Source organism: Ptychodera flava, chromosome 9 (genome assembly GCF_041260155.1).
Source record: "Ptychodera flava strain L36383 chromosome 9, AS_Pfla_20210202, whole genome shotgun sequence".
Lineage (NCBI taxonomy): Eukaryota > Metazoa > Hemichordata > Enteropneusta > Ptychoderidae > Ptychodera > Ptychodera flava.
Window position 1 is genome coordinate 13880995 of NC_091936.1, and position 22788 is coordinate 13903782.

At 36.7% G+C, this 22788-nt stretch overlaps 1 protein-coding gene across 2 annotated transcripts; it reads right to left on the reverse strand.

Moving 5' to 3' along the window:
- Positions 1-7380: 7380 nt before the first annotated feature.
- LOC139140065 (2'-5'-oligoadenylate synthase 1-like) lies at positions 7381-13869 on the reverse strand. 2 transcript variants are annotated; one of them, XM_070709072.1, is made up of 6 exons: positions 13666-13869; positions 12688-12772; positions 11764-11918; positions 10852-11134; positions 9888-10272; positions 7381-9019 (listed from the first exon to the last, which is right to left on the reverse strand). In XM_070709072.1, exons 2-6 carry the CDS (start codon positions 12713-12715, stop codon positions 8872-8874), a joined length of 999 nt encoding a protein of 332 aa, XP_070565173.1. In that variant the 5' UTR covers positions 12716-12772; positions 13666-13869; the 3' UTR covers positions 7381-8871. The 2 variants fall into 2 exon arrangements, with proteins under 2 accessions (XP_070565173.1, XP_070565174.1); XM_070709073.1 differs by having other exon boundaries at positions 12688-12769; positions 13666-13776.
- Positions 13870-22788: the final 8919 nt, after the last annotated feature.

Genomic DNA, 22788 nt, shown 5'->3' on the forward strand with positions numbered 1-22788 from the left:
TTTATCTAAACCATTTAAATCCTACTATGACAAGGAACGAAACGTTATGCCTTAATATTGTTAGTTATGTAGTTTTTAATGCAGATTATGTACAAAATGTGCTGGAATCAACATCTAGCTAGTTTTGTCAATATTACCATATGGCATCACTACAAAAGCCTCTGAATTTTACGTAACTAAAACCCTTGATTTGCAGTCTTTCTGCATTCTGTTGGCTGTTTGAGAGTACTTTATCAATTCACAATACTTACGCTGTTTAATATGCAAGACATGTAGTTCTTGAAATACTAATGCGTTTTAAACGTTTATACCATTCTTTTTGAAACTTGTTTTGCGCATTCATCGTCAGCGCATCTTCATTGGTAGCCCAATGATGATCAATGTCAGTTCCAAATTGATATCTGGTTTTGCGTGTTGGTACAAGTGCAGCTCTGTCCAAGCAAATATCACGACCGTAACAAGTTCAGTGGTACTGATGACAGTGTTACTGTTCCACTTTTATGTGGCAATCATTTATTTGATTCTGATTACATTAACATTACCTTTGTAAACGTTTTCATCTAATTATAGCCTTGAAAAACTCTGCGTCTCTGTCTCTCCCTGTCTCTTCCACCATAGTTATCGCTTTAAGATGGTGTACATAATCGATATCTTGGATTTAACCACAATCAACATGTACGCAAAACAAAAGTCTTGTCGCTTTATATACACTAATAGATGAACCAAGTTTGCACGTTTTCACAATTGTATCCAATAATAGGAATCAGGTCTGTAAGTTGTGTTGACTTCGAATTCGTTGATTCAGAAAAAGGGACACAAAACGTCTTCTACTTTTTGCGTTTTTTTGATAGAATATTGTATTGTATGGAGAACACGTTTTGAGCTAATTTGGTAAAGTAGGATATTGTAGTAATATTCATTTAGTCAATTTAAGCTCATCTACTGTTCGTATTTGCAATTCGCTTGTTTTATGGGTAATGCTGAAAATACGGCTAGTTTTCAATCGGGTTCGAACCCACAACATACGGCATCAGTGTGGACTCGGCATCATACCTAGACGTATTGTTTGAAATTAGACATAATGCACTATATACTTAGCTGTAACAAAAGAGACAATTTCAATTTTGAAATCATAAACTTTCCCTTTTTGTCAAGCAATATACCATCATCTCCAGCTTATAGTGCGTATATTTCACAACTCCTTAGATACAGTAGAGCATGCAATTCATATGAAGACTTTCGAGTTAGACACAGCCTATTAGCTCAAAAGTTAGTGAGGCAAGAATTCTCAGAAAGTAGATTAGTGAAATCATTTAAGAAGTTCTATGGTAGATACGGAGATGTTGTATCAAAATATGACCTGTCTGTTTCTCGAATGATGAGTGACAGCATACCAAATATTGATTCACAAAAGTAATTTGGTGAATTCACCAAATAACAATGGATTTGTCGCTTTGAGTCAATCTTGACGGGTGCAGCTAGCTGGCAGGGTACCCTTACCCATTCCGGACACCTGGCACCACCACTATTTCGTGGTTCAAGATGACCCTATTGCCTTTGTCATCATCTATATGTTCCTTGACCTGGTAAATTTCATAGTTACCCTTGAATGATAACGATTATTGGACCTGATTTGATGTCTATTGTAACTTTCAGCTATCAGGCACCAAACACTTTTGATAAATTTGAACGATATAAAAGATACTATTCTCCCAAATTAGTTCCAGTCGTGTTGAAGTTTCACTCTGCCTGTAAGCTTGCTCCGTGTAATTTAATTTGTATGTATGTATGTATGTATGCCACATTTTAGGGCTTTGTACCTTCACAAAGAATAATACAATGTTTCGTGTTTTGGTCTCATTCTTTCCACTTCGATATTTTTTTCAATAATAGCTTGATAGAACACATCTATGGGTAATTCGTAATATTGCATCTTTCAGCTATAAGCCACCTATCTCTTTTGACATGTTTTAAAGATTAAAAACTCCTACTCTCCCTAATTTGCTTCAGTGGTGTTTACATTTTTTCAGAAACATTTAAAAAGTTACTGCGATATCTCAAGGCGACTATCACAATTGTGGTAGTCGCCTGAGATGATATGGAGAAACAACAGTATACAAACTCGTACCCGTATGCTCGGTCTGAGACTCACTCCCTGTAACTTGATGTGTGTAATTTAATTTGAAACACACACACACACACACACACACACACACACACACACACACACACATACACACACAACCACACACACATATATATATATATATATATATATATATATATATATATATAATAATAAATAAAAAGATTACTTCAAGTACAAAGTAATGAAATCTATTACTTAAGTTTCATGCATCTTGCAATCCTCAGATAGAGTGAAAGGATTACAAGCTCGACACTCTTACATAATATGATTGGGACGAACCATTCTATTTGTAGGTAGTGTTAAAATGCGATAAATAATTTTGTTTTGATGGCGACATTTTGAAACCAACTCAGAGCGTTTGTTTAACAGTGTAGATTTGTCAGCATTGATAATGTGCACTTTTCTGATATACAAAGATTACATCGCTTGTTCATGTTACAGTAGTCCAATGCTTTATCAATAGAGTGTTCTAAAAAGAGTCAGTCCAACTACAACCATAGAAGCAACACGCAGAGTGCGGGAACACACCAGGATCATGGCATAGATAATTTTATAAAGGAGGCAGTTCAACCAGTACTCCTTGTCTTCTAATGATCTTTATTTAAAAAGTACCGACGTTTCGGCAACACACAAGTTGCCTTCTTCAGGGCAAAAGCTGACAAATAAAAATGAGCACAAACAGAAGTAAAAATCGGGCTGATAAAAAGTAAACTGAGAGTAAAAACGAAATAAATTGAGAATTACAATACTTGTGAAAACTGGGATTACAGTGAGTGAAAACAGCACAACTACAGTTGTAAGGAACGAAATTAAAATCAGTAGCGATAAAAAAACAGTGAAAAGCGCTATGACTAAAAATTAAAGATCAATAAGCCTTTTGAAACAAGAATGGTGGTTGAAACAAAGGTACAATGGAATGAAACTGACCTGGGTGCGGAGAGTGGAACTGTACCAGCTGAAGTGGAGGGTCGAAATGAGCAAGTTCATGGTGAAGGGACTCCTAAGACGGAAAAAAAGGTCTGAACTAAGGGGTCCCCTAAGTGGTTGGAAAAGGGGAAGTTGAAACACGGGAAAGTACTTTATCCTTCTCTTTGGTTAATGCCCTTGGGTGTGAGTGTGTCAATTTCTACAATGTATTTTTGTTCACATATTCTTCTTTTTCGGGTGTTTGTGGTGTGAACTTTGTGTAACCAGTAGCTTGGAAGTGTGATGGACTGTGGTCGAGTTGATTGAAATGTTCTGAGACTGGGGTGGGTTTATGACCGCGTTTCAACTTCCCCTTTTCCAACCACTTAGGGGACCCCTTAGTTCAGACTTTTTTTTTCCGTCTTAGGAGTCCCTTCACCATGAACTTGCTCATTCCGACCCTCCACTTCAGCTGGTACAGTTCCACTCTCCGCACCCAGGTCAGTTTCATTCCATTGTACCTTTGTTTCAACCACCATTCTTGTTTCAAAAGGCTTATTGATCTTTAATTTTTAGTCATAGCGCTTTTCACTGTTTTTTATCACTACTGATTTTTAATTTCGTTCCTTACAACTGTAGTTGTGCTGTTTTCACTCACTGTAATTCCAGTTTTCACAAGTATTGTAATTCTCAATTTATTTCGTTTTTACTCTCAGTTTACTTTTTATCAGCCCGATTTTTACTTCTGTTTGTGCTCATTTTTATTTGTCAGCTTTTGCCCTGAAGAAGGCAACTTGTGTGTTGCCGAAACGTCGGTATTTTTAAATAAAGATCATTAGAAGACAAGGAGTACTGGTTGAACTGCCTTCTTTATTAATTTATCAATGATTGACCATGAAATGTCAAAGTCTTGTCCCTTATTTCTTAAGTTCCATACATATTTTGATAACTCGGTGTCGTTTTTGTATCTCTCGTTGCGGAACGATTTCATGTGATTAGTGTAGCGCGTCTTGAAGGTGTTATCAGTGAGGCCGATATAAACCCTCTCTCCGTTGTCCTCCGTTGATACGTTGGCCTTGTACACCACGCCTTTGACTTGACAGTTACCCTTCAAGGGGCATGCCGACTTAACCCTGCAATTGCAATCAGCTGGTTGGTCCTTACGCTGTTCTCCGGAGATTACCCTCTTGTTGTGCGATTTGATTATACTTGCCATATTCCTCATACAGCTATAACTCACTTTAATCGTGTTTCTGTTGAAGATCTTGTGAAGTTTAGATCCCTTTGGAAATATTTATCGACAAGTTGGAGAAATTTCCTGCCGATGTTAGTTTCCACGTTCTTGCTGAAAGGGGGGTTGAACCACGTGATATAACGCTTCTTGTTATTGTTTCTCCTCGCTGATTGGTTGGTCTTGGTGAATTCAATTTGTTCGGTGTAACCGCTTGCCTTTAGCATTTGTTTAGCGCTGTATTGTATCCCCCTTTATATTTATCAAAGATTATCACTAGATATTATTGAGATGCGTTTGCTTATTGCGTCAGGTGTGTGATTAATAATGGTTGGCGGGTGATTAGACTGCTTATGGACATACATTGTGTGTTATATATATATATATATATATATATATATATATATATATATATTATATATATATATATATATATATATATATATATACAATGTTACGTATTTTGGTCTAATTATTTCCACTTCTCTGATATCTTTTCAATAATAGCTTCATAAAATACATCTGTAAAGAGGAAAAGTGTCATGAGTTTTTGACCTAGTGTTTTATTCGGACGAAGTCAATCACCCGGGGAAGTAATAATGTTAGCAAAAAAGGTCAAGCATGGCTTTGTAGGCAACAGCCACGTTAACATTAAGTAGTTTCTCCGTTGTCTCCCACGCGTGAACAGAAGGTCATAAGGCGTTATTTGCCATAGCAACAGTGCAAAATAAATTAATAAATTTATGATTATGAAAACTGTTGATAAAACTTTTTTTCTGTCATTATTGTATATATACAAAGTTACCATAATACACTCGAATCCTGAATAACGATCACTACATTTATTCCAAATTCACGCAGTTTAGTACAAACCCTGTTATTGATCAGTTTATGATTATGAATATTGTTGATAACATTTAGTATTTCACTCATGGTATACTTGCAAAAGTACCCAACAGCACTGGAATCCTGAATGATGGTCTGTATTTATGCCGAATCCACGCAGTTGTAGCAGGGCCCCCAGAAATATGTCGATATACTTACAGCTATAGCATTGAAGAACATCTTGATGCGCGGTCACGGTACTGCCTCTGCAACCTCTATAGATTAACTGTTCAGATAGACTACTGAGGTAGTACTGTGATTGCGCATCAAGTCACTGTGCAATGCTATGAGGACAGGCTTTTGAATATTTACCATCAGGGAAAATCAAGTGTTGTTATTACTTCGTCTGTAACGTCACACATAGCGTGATTGTCGTCCACAGAAAGTAAACATAGCGATTAAAACGCTCAAGAAAAAAAATCTGAGTCACGAGATCTAACTGAACTTGATTGCAAAAATTCAGACCGGGTGAAAAGATAACTCATTTAATAACACAAGTAATAATATGAACTGGTTTCGTTTCCCTCCATTGCTGTCACCTTCCCAAACAGTTAGCTTCACAGAAAATTGCTTGATCCTAACCCCACCCCACCCCAAAAAAGGAGGTTAAAATCAATTCCTTCCATTCCTCTATCGTCCTTGCTTTTCCACTGTTCGTAAACTAATCCTGGATTTCAACTGTTGAGACTCCCCGGTGATTTTATATCCAAAGGAAACAAGGTAAAACGTAGAGCAGGTAACGCCACGACCAGCACTGTGTCAGTAATCAAAAGAAAACCTATGACGACATATGTGTTCATTATGCAAGTCAAAGGTCACCAGGTGTGAAGCCGTATTCAATCGGTCGATTTCAAGAAACACATTTCCACTTATTATTAAAGCAAGAGACTGTGACATATCATTCCTCAATGATACAAACATGGATAAATGGAAAAAAAATCATTGCTTGAATGAAATAAAAGCAAATTAGAGACTACAATATTCAAGCACAGTCGACAGTAAATAAAACGATAATCTGAAATGCGCAGTTGAAAATTGCAGCTGCAACTGATGATTATTTGTACTTGATGTGAGACATAAAGACGCTCAATTTACATCTTTTGGCTTCCGAATGGCAAGTTTGATTCAACATATGAGATAATTACACGGTTCCCAACAAAAAGGGGCAATAAAAAGGTCTTTCAACTGACAGGTAACTTGAATGCCAGGAAGCCTGGCTTGGAAAGATGGAAGTGGATGAGTTATGATAATCTCCACACTTAACACTTAAACGTCTTAAAGGACTGCATGGAACGGGATGTCATACTTATCAGTTTTCATAAAGAATTTTATAACGCTGGTCTCTTTTAATTGGTCAACTGTTTAATAGAGCTGAGAATGTCCAGAACTTGAAGCTTGTTTAAAATTTACTCCACAATGTACACTCTTAAGGTGATTGGCCACAATTCATGCATTAAAGTAGCCAAAAGTTATGAAGCGAAATATCAATATGGCAAAATGTGATGCTGAAAATGAGTGTGAAAGTTTGTGTATTATTGGTCCGATGTCTCTTTGAATTTGACTCAATGTAATAAAAAAACACCCCAATATCGGTCCAAAGTATTTTACCATTCCTCCTCTAAAGTTATATTTTGACAATCTTTTCAACATAGGTGTTACAAACTTTCAAAAAGAAGTTAAATCATAATATTCTAATGATAAATATACAGCTTGCATAAAAAATTCCTTCAAAGGTTTCTGCCATCGGGAGGTTGAAACCGCATGTCATACACCTGTCGTATGAATGTAAAGTGTTAAGAGAATTTAGTATAATAGTATTTGTAAGACCCGTGTCAAATATTTTCAAAATATTGTATCGGCAAAGCAGATTTTGTTGGGAGATCTCAGTCTGCCTGAATTCTTAAATGTTTTATTGTGGTCACCAAGAGATTTATTCATGAAAGTCAGTGTGAAAAGAAAGTCTCAACTTTACTTTCTTTCAAGAGTTTTAATTGTAACACAGTGTAGAATGCTTTATAGTCAACCGAAAAAAAAACGTACTTGGAGAATATATACTTACGAGATAAATTTAAAGTTTGATATATTACAATAATATTCGGTACATTTATCAATGTTTTCCTATTTGTAAACTTTCTTTTGACTGAAATATGAATATTTATTTAAAACACACAATAGAGGGGTAGAAGAAGTGAACAATCGCTTGCGGTCGTCGTGATCTGTATAAGGCTGTTGTGCATTTAATATTAAGCTGTCGTCACTTCATGCGATTTTTAAGAACGTTTGGCTACAGTTGCTTTTACATACAAGCCGACTGACTTCCAAACTACGGCTAACGGCATCGCCTCCGCTGTCGTCTTATCAGTTTATCCTAGGTGTCACTGACTGTCCCTGTACTGTTCAGAAGAATCATAATAGCCATACTCCGTGACGATCCAAACTGTTCTGAACCTATACAACCATATGTGTGACATTCTTCCAAGGGTATTGATATTGGTCTTTATTCTTTATTATAAGACCATCGGTCCAGTACACTTAAAGATAACTTGTGAAATGTAATAATTGACAGAAAATTAAAATAACACTTTTCACATACATGAGGGATCATGCAATTCCTTTTTAATCCCGTTGCATGGGATCCGTAAGCAGCCAAAGGCTGCAAAATATTAGCATTGATTATCAATAGTCATTAGTTGAATAAAACGTCTTTCAGTTTGTGGATTATAATACATTATTGGAATATACTTCTTTATTGACTGTCAACACATGAACAAACCACATACAACAAAGTGGTATTCGTGTTCTATTTCATTCCTAATTACAGAAAGTTTCGAGAACTATTTTAAAAACACTGTTGGACATAGTGACTTGCAGACTCTACCTACACATGAAATACAAATCTATATCGAAAGTTTACTTAAATGCAATTTCTCTTTATACACTCGATCCTGTGTCAAAGCAATAATTGTTATACTACCTTCAGAGCGTGACATGGGACCGCGGCGCTGTCTTCGGAATTTGTCACAAGATATAAGTAATACATATTATTTATGATAAGAAAGAGAAAGCTAACATTACTACATGGTCACATCATGAGCTAAATATGTATACATAGTTAAAAAAAACTTGCTAAAATTCTTGATACTGAACATTTGAAATGATGCCGTACTGATCAAACGGGTCAAACTTTACCATGTCCGTGGTATGGAATACATTACTTAGGTAGATTGAATACGGCTACTTGATACATTTTGCCAAATTAAATATGTGCTGATGAACAAATATATCAATATCGTCTCTTGATTTCGAATATTACCGATAGCGTGATACCATCAGGTCAATGAGAAAATATTGAAAGCCGTATTACGCATAATCACTGATGTGACACCATATTTTTCGATTATTTCTTTTTAAAGATAAAATTAGAGGTTGTATAGAAACTATACGCAATATGCGACATGCTTTCATAAATTTTGATATAAAATCGACCATTCCAGAGTTGTACAACTTGGTGAATATCTCTTTATGCTGGTGTAAGAACGCCAATGCGATATGGTTTCCATACATTGACCAATAGCGGGTTCTACAACTTGATGAATCTCTTTATTCTAGTGCAAAGACGCCAATGTAATGTGTTTTCATAAATTTTGACTCAAAATTGACCAATCCCGGGTTGTACAACTTGATGAGTTCATATGTTAGTTTATCGCAGGGTCGGTGAGATGTGAACGCTCTGCAGCAATGGCTTTCCCATCGAGTCGCCAGCGATACGTGCCACGTGATCCCAGGTGCCAGGGGAACTCGCTCGAATCACGTTGTTTGTCGGGTTTGCAGGGTCCAACAGAATAGGCCTGGAAAAGGATACACATACTTGGTAAAAAATGACAAGGTCGGCATAGTTTAAGACAATATTGCGTGTCGTGCGTAATTATTGACTTTCACCATTTTTTGTCGTTAATTTAGAAAAATAGTTATCATCTTGTTGACTCAGCGAGCAGTAGATGTGTAGACTCAATTGTTATTGTTAAAGTGAACTAGGATTCAAATATAAACAATAACAGTGAGTTTAATAAGTACAGACGCTGTGTTGACAAGCCACTGGAAATATTGTGTGTGCTAATATGCCAGACTGGAATAAGGTTCAGTAAAGATCTATTCTATTCTATTCTATTCTATTCTATTCTATTCTATTCTATTCTATTCTATTCTATTCTATTCTATTCTATTTGGTGTTACAACATGTTTTGGAGAGCAGAACAAGAACTTTGCAGTTGACAGGTATAAGAAAAAATAGTGAAGATATCAACAAAAGTGAACAGCTGCTTGCCCTTTAATGCTAGTCTAGTAAGAAACGGATTGCCAGATCTGCTCCCAAAGCTGTATAAAAAACAAAAATCCATTTCATATAAAGTCATTTATATATTACAATCATCGTTCATTAAGACTAAACCATTGGGTAGCAGAGCGTTGTTTGAAAAGACGGACTCGAGTACTTTTGACCACAGATGACCGTTTTCCAGTTGTATGACACATTTAGGCACTGCACATTTTGTTAATCTTACAGTATGTAGGGTAGCTGATATTGTCTTCTTTTCTTCTTCTCAAAATTTTCAATGAGATCAACATGAATGAAAATGAAAACAAAAAAAACAGTTCATCGTGGTAGTACATCATGTCTTTCAAATTACTGGTGTGTTTTGTATTAACTTTTTTCATTACCTTTCCATATATCTCATTGCTTGATCGGCGATGGGTTTGGTGTAATGTTCATACCAGACTGCGTTCAGGTCGCGGTACTTGGCCATCTGGTTGAGCACAGCTTTGAAGGCAACAGCCATGTTAAAGTCATGTGGCCTCCCTGATTTCTCCCACACGTGAATCGTCACAAGCTCCATCGGATATGACGTTGGATACATCCCATCCCTCGCCTGTGGCATGACGACAAACTTCCGCCAGTGTTTCACCAGTCGAATCAGGTTCTTCAGTTTCGCTGGTTGTTTCCGGATGAATTCGACCTGAAGCTCGCTTGCTGCTGCCGAGTAGTATTGTGGGTCATCCCCTTTGACTGACGTCATCATGCGGCTGAAGACGTGCTCTTTCATTCCTTTAAAAAGTTAAGTTAAGTTAGATAGAACTGCATCGTTGGCATTGACATATTAGGGCAGAGAACTTTAAGTGAAAGTATTTTTGCTTTCAAACTTATGATATCATATGTATTAAAATGATCTCTGATGTCACAGTAAATTGTGCTAATTTTCTTTATGGACCAATAGTCGTTTTATCTCACCTGCCTATCTCTTATTCCCTGAGGGTACTACACATTTAATTTGTTTTCTAAATTTCACCGAAATAAATGTCATTGAAATCAGATGTGGAGATTGTGGAGTAGTGTCTATACATTTGTAGCCGATTTTGACTTTTAACACGAAGAAAAGGAGCTTTCGGGATAAACACAAAGTTTCAAAGTGCTAATAGACTTGCATCAACAATCTTCCGTTATTTCAGCACCCTCCCTCCGTGTTAGTGTTTGGATCAGTTAATTATTTTATGTGTGCAAAATGTGTATGTTTGTGTGATGTATACTCGCTGAAAAACGGAGATGGATTGTATCAATTCGTGCAGGGTAACGATTGCAAATATTGTGTTGAGATGTCTTTGGTGTCATTGCGACGGTGAAACTCACCTAGGGATGGAGTTTGGCCGAACAAGTCAAAGGTTGGCAACAGGTCAACTGACAACTTTTCATACCCTGTCACAGTGACATCGAACTGCACAGCAAAACGGGTAGTTTTCTCAATATCAATCGTGGTGGCCCAGTTCGACTGTCTAAGTAGTCTTGCCAGGTCTTGTAGAATCCCCCTAAGACGTCGTTTAACATCTTCCACGTTACGCAAGTCGTTGAGTATCATCACACAGTCCAGATCTGCATGTCCTTTTATCTGGGTGCCTTTTCCAAACGAACCAGACTGCGATAAAAGTGTAACATATTAATTAATCAGTTCTACCCTTCCGTGACTTCCAGCAACCTTAATGTAGTTAAAACTCTATTACCTGTGTACGTGTTGATGCAATTCTATTGTAAATCGTTTATGTTGTGTTCAGAGAATACAGTAACTTGTCACTGCAAAAACATGTTCAAATACCTGGTTCTCGACTTTTGCAGTGTACAATATAATAGTTGGTTAAAGGTATACTGTCACCTGTTTCAATTTTGTCACAGTTACCATGGAAAGAGAAAATCTAACGAATCATAGATTTTAAGCGGGTGGCCGCTTTTTAAAAACAGTGCCCTCACATGGGCATTTTGCATACCAAGGAACGCCCCTTTGACCATATATGGGCATATTTAGATTACTGGTGAATGTATACCTGAATTCCAGTCCGCACTACATTCAATTGGTGGACACTAACACTGCATATTGTTCCCAAGGCGTTGTGTCTGTTAGTCTAGTACTTAGTATTCTAACACGCTTTATAGAGAAAAAAAGAAATGTAATAGTTTCCCAGAACTAAACGTTACAGCGATTGTCCTTTTAACCCACTGTTTTAAAACTTTAACATGTTACAAGTGACTTGTGCGCATGGATGTATTTACCTTGATCACTCGATTGACGCTGTATGGCGTATTGTGTTGCAGAAAGTTTATGAGCCTGTCCACCACATCTTTGGAACATTGGTTAAACGCCTCCGTCGGTTGAAGGTTGCTTACCACCCATTGTTCAAGGGTATACGGTGACTGGTGCAGAAAATCTGTGGATTCAGTCGGTAATTGCCTTGTAGTCACTTATTGATAATCAAGCTAAAATTCCACCAAATATCCTCATTTACCGTACAAACTTTTGTTGGAGCAGTCTCGATTTGATCAGGGTTTACATTAAATACTTGGGACTAGTATCGCATCTTCATGAAACTACACCCGTTGAAGTTTCAATACTGACTAAGCAGGCTTTTTGAACTTTGGTCAGTAGCGTTTTTATCGACGTGTGACTTAACCTATATTTGACGCGAGTCAGTACACGCAAAGGCAAGACTCGGTTCAAACGGAAAATCTTTATCAACAACAAATGACTTCATGTAATTTCATTTATACTGGGTCCATTTTGTTCAACTACATTTGGTACGTGTTTATTACCTTGATGGCCAGTTATTTGGCAATGGAATGTTTCTTCAGTATTGATATAAGAATAATGATAAGACCAACTGTGTTATGCACGCGTCTGTGCCAGAATCTTTGAATAACAACAACATTTCCAAGCAATAGTTTTTCACACGTTGTGTCAAACAAAGCAGGGACTGCAAGTTTCTTATTCTTTGGACATTTTTCGTATACCTTCTTTTAAATACCCATGTGCAAACTGCAAGCGGTCTATGGTCTATACTATAGCTGAATTTGCATCGCCGATTAGGGCTAACTGCAGGCTCTTGTGGCAATACAGGGGTTTATCACACTGCTACGCACCTGACTTCACCAGCGCCTGTGACACAAACCAGCTAACAAAAATTATTTTGGCGCTCTTACCTTGTTCTCTTTGCCGCTGCCAGGCCATGTTAAGACAAAAAGGTTATGTAACTATCGCCGACCTTCTGTTTCCTTCCAAACTCTTCTATTCGATTAGAAAAAACGCACGTTACTTCCGCTTTGAGTTTAATGACATCGTTAAACTATAAATAGTGCTTTCGTTAAATATCAACTGTGGGTGTGACAATGTGTATCAACTACCCACAATTCCGAAGAAAAGACCGTAGTTCAATAGAAGACAAAACGAAAGCTAGTGCAACCTTACTCGGCGATTACATTCAGCTCCCTCACAATGTTGACTAAACCTCACAGAACATAGAGCATAAATTTACCCTCAAAATTGAAAATGACGTAATAAAAAGCGACGGTACTGTCCCATGTCGCAATGCTTTTGTAACGATAAAATGAGTGTAGCACACCGGCACGACTGTAATTACACTATTCAACACATATGCAGGCTCATATAAAAACGAAAATAGTTTTTCTAAATGGCCATACTGTACTCGGTTAAAGATTCGTGACATCAATATGTATTTTCCTCAGTTTTACTACAGCTGATAGTTGATCGGCCACAAATGATGGATTATACCTAATATGATGACGTGTTTAGCGTTGATGTAGGTTTCAAAGTGATATCTGTTTTTTCTAAATGACATCGACTGTTCATATCAAACCAACAAGTAGCTCATTGGCGGGAATTTGGCAAAATTCAACGCTTTCTAGCACATCGTCATGTGCCTGTATGTGTATGCTGATAATAAACGCAGTAAAGAGAGACAGCATGAAATCCTTTGAAATTGAAGACATTGGGATTCATGTCCCGTGCACAAGTAATATGAACTAGTACTGGTTTCGTTTTCTCCCACCGTTGTCACCTTCCCAAACAGTTATCTTCACATAAACTTGCATGAAATCTCAACCTCCTTTCCCCAGAAAAAAACTGGAAATTATCACTTCCTTTAAACATATTACCATTACCTCTATCGCCCTGGAATTCCAACAGCTCGCAAACTAATCCTGGATTTCAACTGTTGTGCTTTTCCACGGTGATTTTATATCCGATTAAAACGTAGAGCAGGTAACGCCACGACCAACACTGTGCCAGTAATCTCGAAAAGAAACCTATGACGACATATGCACTCATTATGCGTGTCAAACGTCACCAAATGTGAAGCCATGTTAAATCGGTAATCTGATTAAAATCAAATGTTGAGTACGGCCACAGGGGCTCATAAGTGCCTATTTAAGTCAATATTACAGCGTTTTTCTTTCTTTTTCAATGTTACAAATAAAGCTGAAGAGCACAACATTTGTGTAGCTGTCTTTTGTGTAGCTTGTATTGGCATATATAGTGCGCCCTCAATGGGGAATGTGATCATATGTAAATACGACCTTTAGTTCCGTGACCTCTAGCCAATTCCTCTGGCCATGCCTTCTGGCCACGTGTACAGACGTCGCTGTGTTTACTGTATAGTACAGTAAGCATAGCGAGGGCAGGGCAGGAAGTAGGCACGGCTAGAGCCGGGCCTAGAGGTCACGGAACTAAAGGTCACATTTACGAGGACGCACTATACATGCCAATACACGCTACACAAAAGACAGCTACACAAGTGTTGTGCTCTTCAGCTGGATTATTTGTAACATTGAAAAAGAAAAAAAAAACGCTGTAATATTGACTTAAATAGGCACTTATGAGGCCCTGTGGTACGGCGACGTCTACTTAGCGTACGCGGTATTCTCTTGCTGTCGGCTCATCTCACTACACCGCGTACGCTAAGTGGACGTCGTCCTTCTCTACATCTGATTTTAATCAGATTGATTAAATCGGGTGACTTCCGAGAAACATGTTTCCGTTTGTTATTAAAGTGAACAACAGTGATATATCGTTCCTCAGTGATGCAAAAGAGAACAAAATGGACTAAATCATTGCTTGAACTGTGTTTCATCTAGAGAGGGCAATGGGGATTCCCCTTCTATTGACATGTTGACAACCCCTGGTAATTTATCAAGGGGGACACCCCCTCCCCCGAAATGGTGCCAGTCACACCTTAGAGATACAAGTAGACTATATGAACTGGTGAAATCCACCCTTAATTTTCTGATAAAGGGAGAAATTCCCCTGTTGATGCCAACATATATTGAACTTGAATGAAATAAAGGCAAATTAGAAACTGCAATATTGTACAGTCAACAGTCAGACGATAATCTGAAATGCGCAATTGAAAATTGCAGGTCACTGCAACTGATGATTATTTGTGCTTGCGGTGACACATAAAGACGCTCAATTTAAATCTTCCGACCTACCAAAAGTTTTATCTAAAATATGGGATAATTCGTCTTGCTTGGTTCGGACTAAAGACAGAGCATTAAAATGGTCTTTAGACTGTAAAGCACAGTCTTGTGCCCCGAACGGAGCGCCCGCACACGACTACGCTTTACAGTCTCGATGGTCTTTTTTTCACTCGAATATCGGTTCAAAGTATTTTGCAGTACCTCCTCTGCAGTTAAATTTTGACCATCTTTAAAAATCAGATGTTAGAACTTCGAAAGAAAATCTATCAGTTGCCCTTTTGAATCGCTTTTGAGACAAAGCGTAGAAACTTTCAAAGAAGTTAAATTACAATATTCTGATGATAAATGTAAAGATTGCATTTAATAATTCATTCAAAGGTTTCGGACGCATATTTTACCTTTTGTCATCGGAATGTTGAAACTGCATGTCGTACACCTGTCGTATGATGTAAAATGGTAAAGAAAATTTTAGTAGATATTCGCAACTTGAAGACTTGTGTAGGATATTTTCAATTAAAAAATGTTGTATCATCGCAGCAATTTTTTTAAGGAGATCTCAGTGTACCTGAATTATCAAATTGTTCATTGCTGGTCGTCAATTTATTCATGAAAGTCAGTATGAAAAGAAAGTCTCAACTTTGCTTGCTTTCAAGATTTTTATTTGTAACACAGAGAAAGTAGATAGATTTATTGTCATCTGAAAGAAACGAACTTGGTGAATATGTAAGGAGAGGAAAAACTTTTCACGATGTATTCCAGTAATATCCGGCCCAACGATAGTTGCGCTGTTGATAGGCATTACCAAACAAAGACAATCTAGAATTCAAAACTATATTAAACAAAATTGGAACGTGAGTTTCCATGACATTGTGCTAAATATACCGCAGGTTGATGTAGACAGGCGATGAAACAGCCTCTCTTCACCAAACTTATAAATTTAAGTAACTCTACTTTGAGGGCGCTATATATTGCTCTCAGCCTGCCTTTGTTTCAGTTCATCCTTAACTAACAAACTTCATTTTCCTTTTAAATGAAGTTTAACCGTCTTGTTTTTATGAAATTTGAAAGCATTTTTCTCCAATTGGTAATTGCAGGGTATACTTGCCATTTTAATCGTAAAGCACCAAAGATTAGGTACTTTGTTCTTTTATCCAAAACATCGCGAAATGAGCCTCGACGTTTATTCTTGATCATGAAGTATAATGTCTTCAAGTTTGAGTAAAGTTTGAAAAAATTAAACTGCCTTCTTCTTGTTACTCATCACATACAGACAAAAACCAGCCTGAAATGATAGGCTTTAGACAACCTGAAACAGAAACAAGCTAAATTTATATTTTTGACTGATTTCTAAACTTTCCATTGCAGACGATTGGTTACAATGATGACATTTTTTATTGGAGTTATCAAAAAGTGTTAATACATGCCTTATTACATCTGAGAAAAGAATTTTTTACATTACAGAAGCCAATAAAATATTAAACATTCACCATTCATTATAATTATCATGTGTCATGCCTGTTGTGCATGGGTCTCGGTGGATATTAAAACTGTAAATTCCCCACTTCTTATGTGCAGACACTTTCTCTTTTCGAAAGGCAATGGGAAACTCAGTTTTTTTGTACAGAGTTAACAAATCTTTTATATGCTATGTAGCTGGGTAGTTCCTTTTTACTACGACAGATATAAATGTACCTTTTAACAATAAGAAGTAGGAAATTCACAATAACAGAAAGTTTGGGATCACCTAGTATGATCTGCCATATTGTTGGTCTTTTCTCAATTTTAATTTTTGTCTCCATAACATTTAAAAAAGACTCCCAAAATAATTGCACATGTTGACAGTCATGTAAAGTATGGAGTAAAGTTTCCTTGTTTTTTTAGAAAAACATAGAGCGTTATCAACCGTTGGGCAGATTCATTTTACTCAGTCTAGCATTTGTATATAGGATATTGTGTAATATTTTAAACTGATTTAGAGTCTATAGTTATTTGGAATGGAAGTTGATAAATTTGGTTCCAGTTGTCAATATTTATTTTAAATTCATGTTCAAAGTACAGTTCTGATTTTGGTTGTATAAAATTAATGTCATTAATTATCTGTGTGATTACTTTTGTATTACACAGTTCCACACTAATTGACCTGTTATTTTCCAATACAATGTTTACTTCATCGTCATCATCAGCTGTACTTTGCTGATTTACTTGTATGTTGGCTGGGATAACACTTTTTAGTCCAAACCATTTCAATATGGATGATTGAGGAATACCTTTACTATGTAAAGAATCCCAGCTTTTGACCATTTTTATTATACAGTTGTTCTTAATATAGAATTCCTGCTTCCACAAATTCCTGGTAAAACACAGAACGTTTGCCAAACAAAATGTCCTTATTGTTCCATAGAAGAGTTTTTCTGGAATTCAACAATTCAACGTCACTGTTTAGACCGCCATGGGTTGACATTTTGTGAAGGGTCCACAGAAATTAAAAACAAAAATTGAATTCCCAAGATAATTTAACATCATCATCCGATGGGTACAGTAAACATACATATTTTTCCTTGATCTGAAAAGCTGTATGACCAGTGAAAGAAGTTATACACCTTCAATGTTGGGGTGGAGTAGGTGTGACAAATGAGCAACAAAGAACTGCAAAATTTTCGGTCGGCCAAGATTAATTAATTTCTTTGTTTTGCATTAACTCATACTTTGAAAGGTAATTGTGGTAAGCGGTTCAAAACCACACACAGAAAGTTCTACACAAGCAGTGTGTATAGTTACTTGATTGTTTTCACGTTGTATCAGTGCCAGTTTGAGAATACAAGCAGAAACTTCTTTTTCTCTTTTTCACATCCATAATTGCCTCTACAATTTGGTTTTCTAGACGAGTTTTAAATACATTTTACACAAATTGTAAAACAGTGACCTGCAGGTAGAAAAGCTACGATGTAAAGTCCTATATAAATAAACAGTTTGTCTGTTTTTCCCTAAGAAAAAAACTCCAAAACCCCACACGACAGGGGACGCAAAACAAATAACTGAATTACTCCAGCCTTGTTATCAGGTCTTTTGCTTATCACTTTTTGTTACCTTACTCATCGATATGCCTTGATCATTTTCATCTGCATTTATAGACAAACCACTATTTAAATTAAAACGCCTTGTAACTTTAATTGGCAACACATATGACAGTTTTGCAGGTTTTGTTGCATCTGTGTAAGCATTAATTGTATTGTCTATGATGTCAGCACCACTCTCTAAGTCTACATCCAACTGTGTGTTGCAATACTCTATACTCAGCTTGAACTAAGCTTGTGTTCAACCATAACAGTAAAGCGAGGGAGGGACAAGGAGGAAGACAACAATGTTGTCCCGTTCAAAGTTCCAAAACAGCACTGATTAAACAAAACCGAAACTGGGTTTCTTATTGACATTGATAAGATAAAATCTGTCTGTTCTCTGTTCGATCAGATCAAATCGGTTGACGATAAGCCTTAAATTGTGTCATGAACAGTAGGAATTACTGTACGTGATAAGTAGATATGGGATGTCAAAAGAATATTTAGTTCACTCTATTTTTTGTCATTGCGAGAAACGTATTATTAAATTACGATAAAATAAATGGCGAGGCAATCAGCACTTAGCTCATCGAGCTGTCACATTCATGCACTGAACGAGTTTCTCAACTTTGTATACGCAGATTTTTCCACGTTTTCCCATAAATGGTTTAAAACCCGTTTATGCCAGTTTCGACGACCTATAGAAATTAGAATAGGATTTGACACGAAATTAAAAACAGCTTGTAGATATGCACACAACTAGTGGAGAAAACGAATGTTTTATGACATTTTTTGCTCACGTGTTCACACACGTGAGCATATGTCGCAGCGATGTCTGTCTGTCTGTCTGTCTGTCTGTCTGTCTGTCTGTTGGTCCGATATCTCAAAAACGGCTGATCAGATCAAAATCAAATCTAGTAAATAGATTCAGTTAGCAAATGGCAAGAACTGATTAGTTTTTGGTGGGTTTGGCTTGCATACTTTTTGCTCATTTGCATAATTAATGATTTTAGAAAAAACGGATATACATTAAAAACGACTGCACACAATTTGACGAGATTTGCTACAAATGTTGATCACACCAAAATATATCAGTAGTGGGAACCATTAAGGGGTGACATGAAAGATAGTTGCTAGTTTGCATATTTAATGAACTTTCCTAATTAGGGATATATATCTGATTTGACTCGATCAAAATTTACCAAACTTGGTATGTACATTGAAGATACTATAACAATTCTTGAAAGTCATCAAGCATTTTAACTTCACCCAATTCCTAATTTGCATATTTAATGAACTTTGCTAATAAGGGATATATATTTGAATTGACTGGACTAAAGTTGATGAAACTTGCTACATGTATTGAAGCTACTATGATACAACATTCTTGAAAGTCATTAAGCATTTTTACTTCAGCCAATTCCGAATTTGCATATTTAATGAACTTTCGTAATTAGGGATATATATCTGAATTGACTTGACCAAAGTTGACAAAACTTGCTACATATATTGAAGATACTATGATACAACATTATTGAAAGTCATTAAGCATTTTTACTTCAGCCAATTCCTAATTTACATATTTAATGAACTTTGCTAATTAGGGATATATATCTGAATTGACCGGACCAAAGTTGATGAACCTTGCTATCCCGGTATACATTAAAAATACAATGATACAACCTTATTGAAAGTCATTGAGCATTTTTTCTTCAGCCAATTCCTAATTTGCATATTCAATGATCTTTTCTAATTACGGATATATACTGGGATTTACTTGATCAAAGTTGGTAAAACATGCTATGTACATTAATGATTATACCAGGTTAATTTAATTTATTTATTTATTTATTTATTTCGAGAGCCAGCTCATACACCAAAAAATGTACAGAAAAAAGGGGGACACAAACTATAAAAAACTAATTCATGATGGAAATTAAAACTATCAGACAAAGAAAACTTCAAAAGCATCGATCAGAAAAACAGTCTTTTCCAGAACAGGCTACCACACATAATATATGTATTGATAGCAGCACTAATAAGAGAATTTTCACTATTCATCAACCTCATATAAAATTTCGAGCGTAAAGTGCGCTGTTTACTTTCAAAAGTCAAAATGTTGCTCTGAACAAAGTGTTCGAGAAACTAATCTTCTGTCAATACCAAACAAGATTCTAAACAGTTATTATAAGCAACGCGAACATTATTGATACACTGATTTGTGAACTTACTCCAAAGATGTGAGCAATACATAGAAGTACAATATGTTATAAAAAGTCTCGTTAAAACAATATCGAAAGTCATTACACATTTTCATGTCAGCTTATTTATAATTTGCTTATCTAATGAGCTTTCACAGTTCGGCATATATGGCTTGAAGGACTTGGCCAAAGGTAACTACACTTGTTATATAAAGTGGTGATACAATGCCTGAAGTCAAATAACTTTAATATATTATTATTTCAGCTAATTACATATTTGTATACTTCATGACCATTTAGAATTAATCGGCGGTGAATATTGTTCATTATACTGATTATATTACTTGCAATGAAGTTGCAAACATGTGGCAAAGGTTCAAATTTATATATAATGCAATATATAATGAAACACGTGAGAATTTTCAGTTCATATCTGGTTATTTCACGTAGGCAGGACAGGTATGTATGTATGTATGTATGTATGTATGTATGTATGTATGTGTGTGTGTGTGTGTGTATGTATGTATGTATGTATGTATGTATGTATGTATGTATGTATGTATGTATGTGGGTAAAGGTGAATTTGTGTTACCTGAATGACTTAATGGCGCAGTCCCCAATCCATGGTTCTCGCATTAGTCCTTGTTGACATTTGTAGTTTACATGGGGTTAACCTATTGTTTTCCACTGATATTCTATCAAGTTGGTCAATTTACTTGTAGATGAAGCCGATAAATGAGCTGCCGCTTAAACATAAAATCATTATTTCCTCCGCATGAGAACTACGAGTTTTACATTCACATGACCTGGCAAGAAATTAGGGAAGGGGCTACTCACAGAGAGCTTGCCGGTACTTGGTTTATGCACAGTCCCGCGGTGGAGGAGCTGTGGCTCAAGAAGACATAGAGAACGTATCCATAATCCAATATTTATTGACAGTTATACAGGCCAGAAACTGCAACAAGTTGCCCGAGGATCTAAGACACATACGCCACGCGCAAGGAAACTTTGACGATAGTAAACCGCTCACCTGCGTAACAATACTTATGTGTGTTTTTTGTAAAACAACATCTCTTTCGCACTACTTTGTTTTGCGTAATGGTGATTTGTCAAGAAAATAATAACTGAATTTGAAATTTTAAGCATGACTATACTATAAAATTGAAACCATGAAGCGATAAATACTTCGGTAGGATTATACGTGATTTAAAAATGAGAGATTGTCTTTACTCTCAAATGTGGCCGCTGGCTCGATTATAAGGTGAGGAAAATTATTCGCGAACATTAGTTGGTTATATTTATGCAGCTCTACAGGTTGGCGTGCAGCCGCAGAGTAAGGGAAACAGTGGATTGTAATTGAGGCGAAATGGTATGGGGACAAAGTGATTTTTGGGGCGAAGTGACTCTTGGGACGAGGTGGTTTTGGGTGAAGTGACTCCTGGGACAAAGTGGTTTTGGTACGAAACGTTTTTGGTGCGAACTGATTTTGGTGCGAAGCGTCTTGAAACGCTGCAAGGACACTATCATTTAATTGACCCGATGCAACTCTGTGCCAACGTACACTCTCTATGATTTAGGTTGAAATCATTGCTGTTTCCCGTAGAGTTCTGAAACATTCCTTTACAAAGGAATTTCAGATTGTGTGGGGAAAATTGTGTGGATGATCATGCGATAATGGTTCTATTAACCTCTCTGAGAAAAACTGCCAAGTATAAGCATTTCTTTCATAAGTTCTTAATTTTACAAGTAGGCCTATTATTGCCACGTCTGAAATTAAGCACTTTGACCCTAATTTTCAATAATTTTTCAAAGTGACTCCACATTGTAAATCGTTTTTTGAAGTTTAGAGACAATGGCGATTACAAAGATGCTTGAGTATGACAGGAATCCCTGTGACTGTGCTTGACCTACTAATGAGCATGACTTCCAATGACCTGAACGGTCAAGAGTTTATTTTGATTGACAGCAGTGTGTAGAACTATGCATATGAATTTCACACTGTTCCTTGTGCGAGCTGGTGGATTTTGTCTGACATGACGTCGCGCGCTCGGCTGAAAGGAAGGATAACGTATGAGCAGCTTTTAAAATATCACTTGTGATCAAATGCATTTTTAAAATCGTTACAATGAGTTCACTGACGAGGTATTTGGTTGTCGGAAAATAAATAAATTCCTTTCAGGGGGAAAGTTTTCTATTTAGCGACTGGGTTTTTCCTCAGCTTCCTAAACGGGTGGTAAGGTAAAACAAGGTTCTTTTTACAAGGTAAAGCTAAAAAAATCTTGTAGATTATATTGGCAATGTATACTTCGCATGCGCAATGAACTATGCAAATTTTCCGACCTGCTCCTCCACTGACAGGACGGAGATAATGTCTGAGCTCGGAGGGAAGGTGGCGGATACTGATGGTGGGTATGAGCAGTACTTCGTCAGTTATACGCTATTTCTTAAGTTATACAGAGCGCATTTAGGATACATATAAGGTGCTACATCAATAGGAGACCTAAACATGTGGAATCAGGATAATATCTGTGACCCTTAGAAGTTGGCTGGTC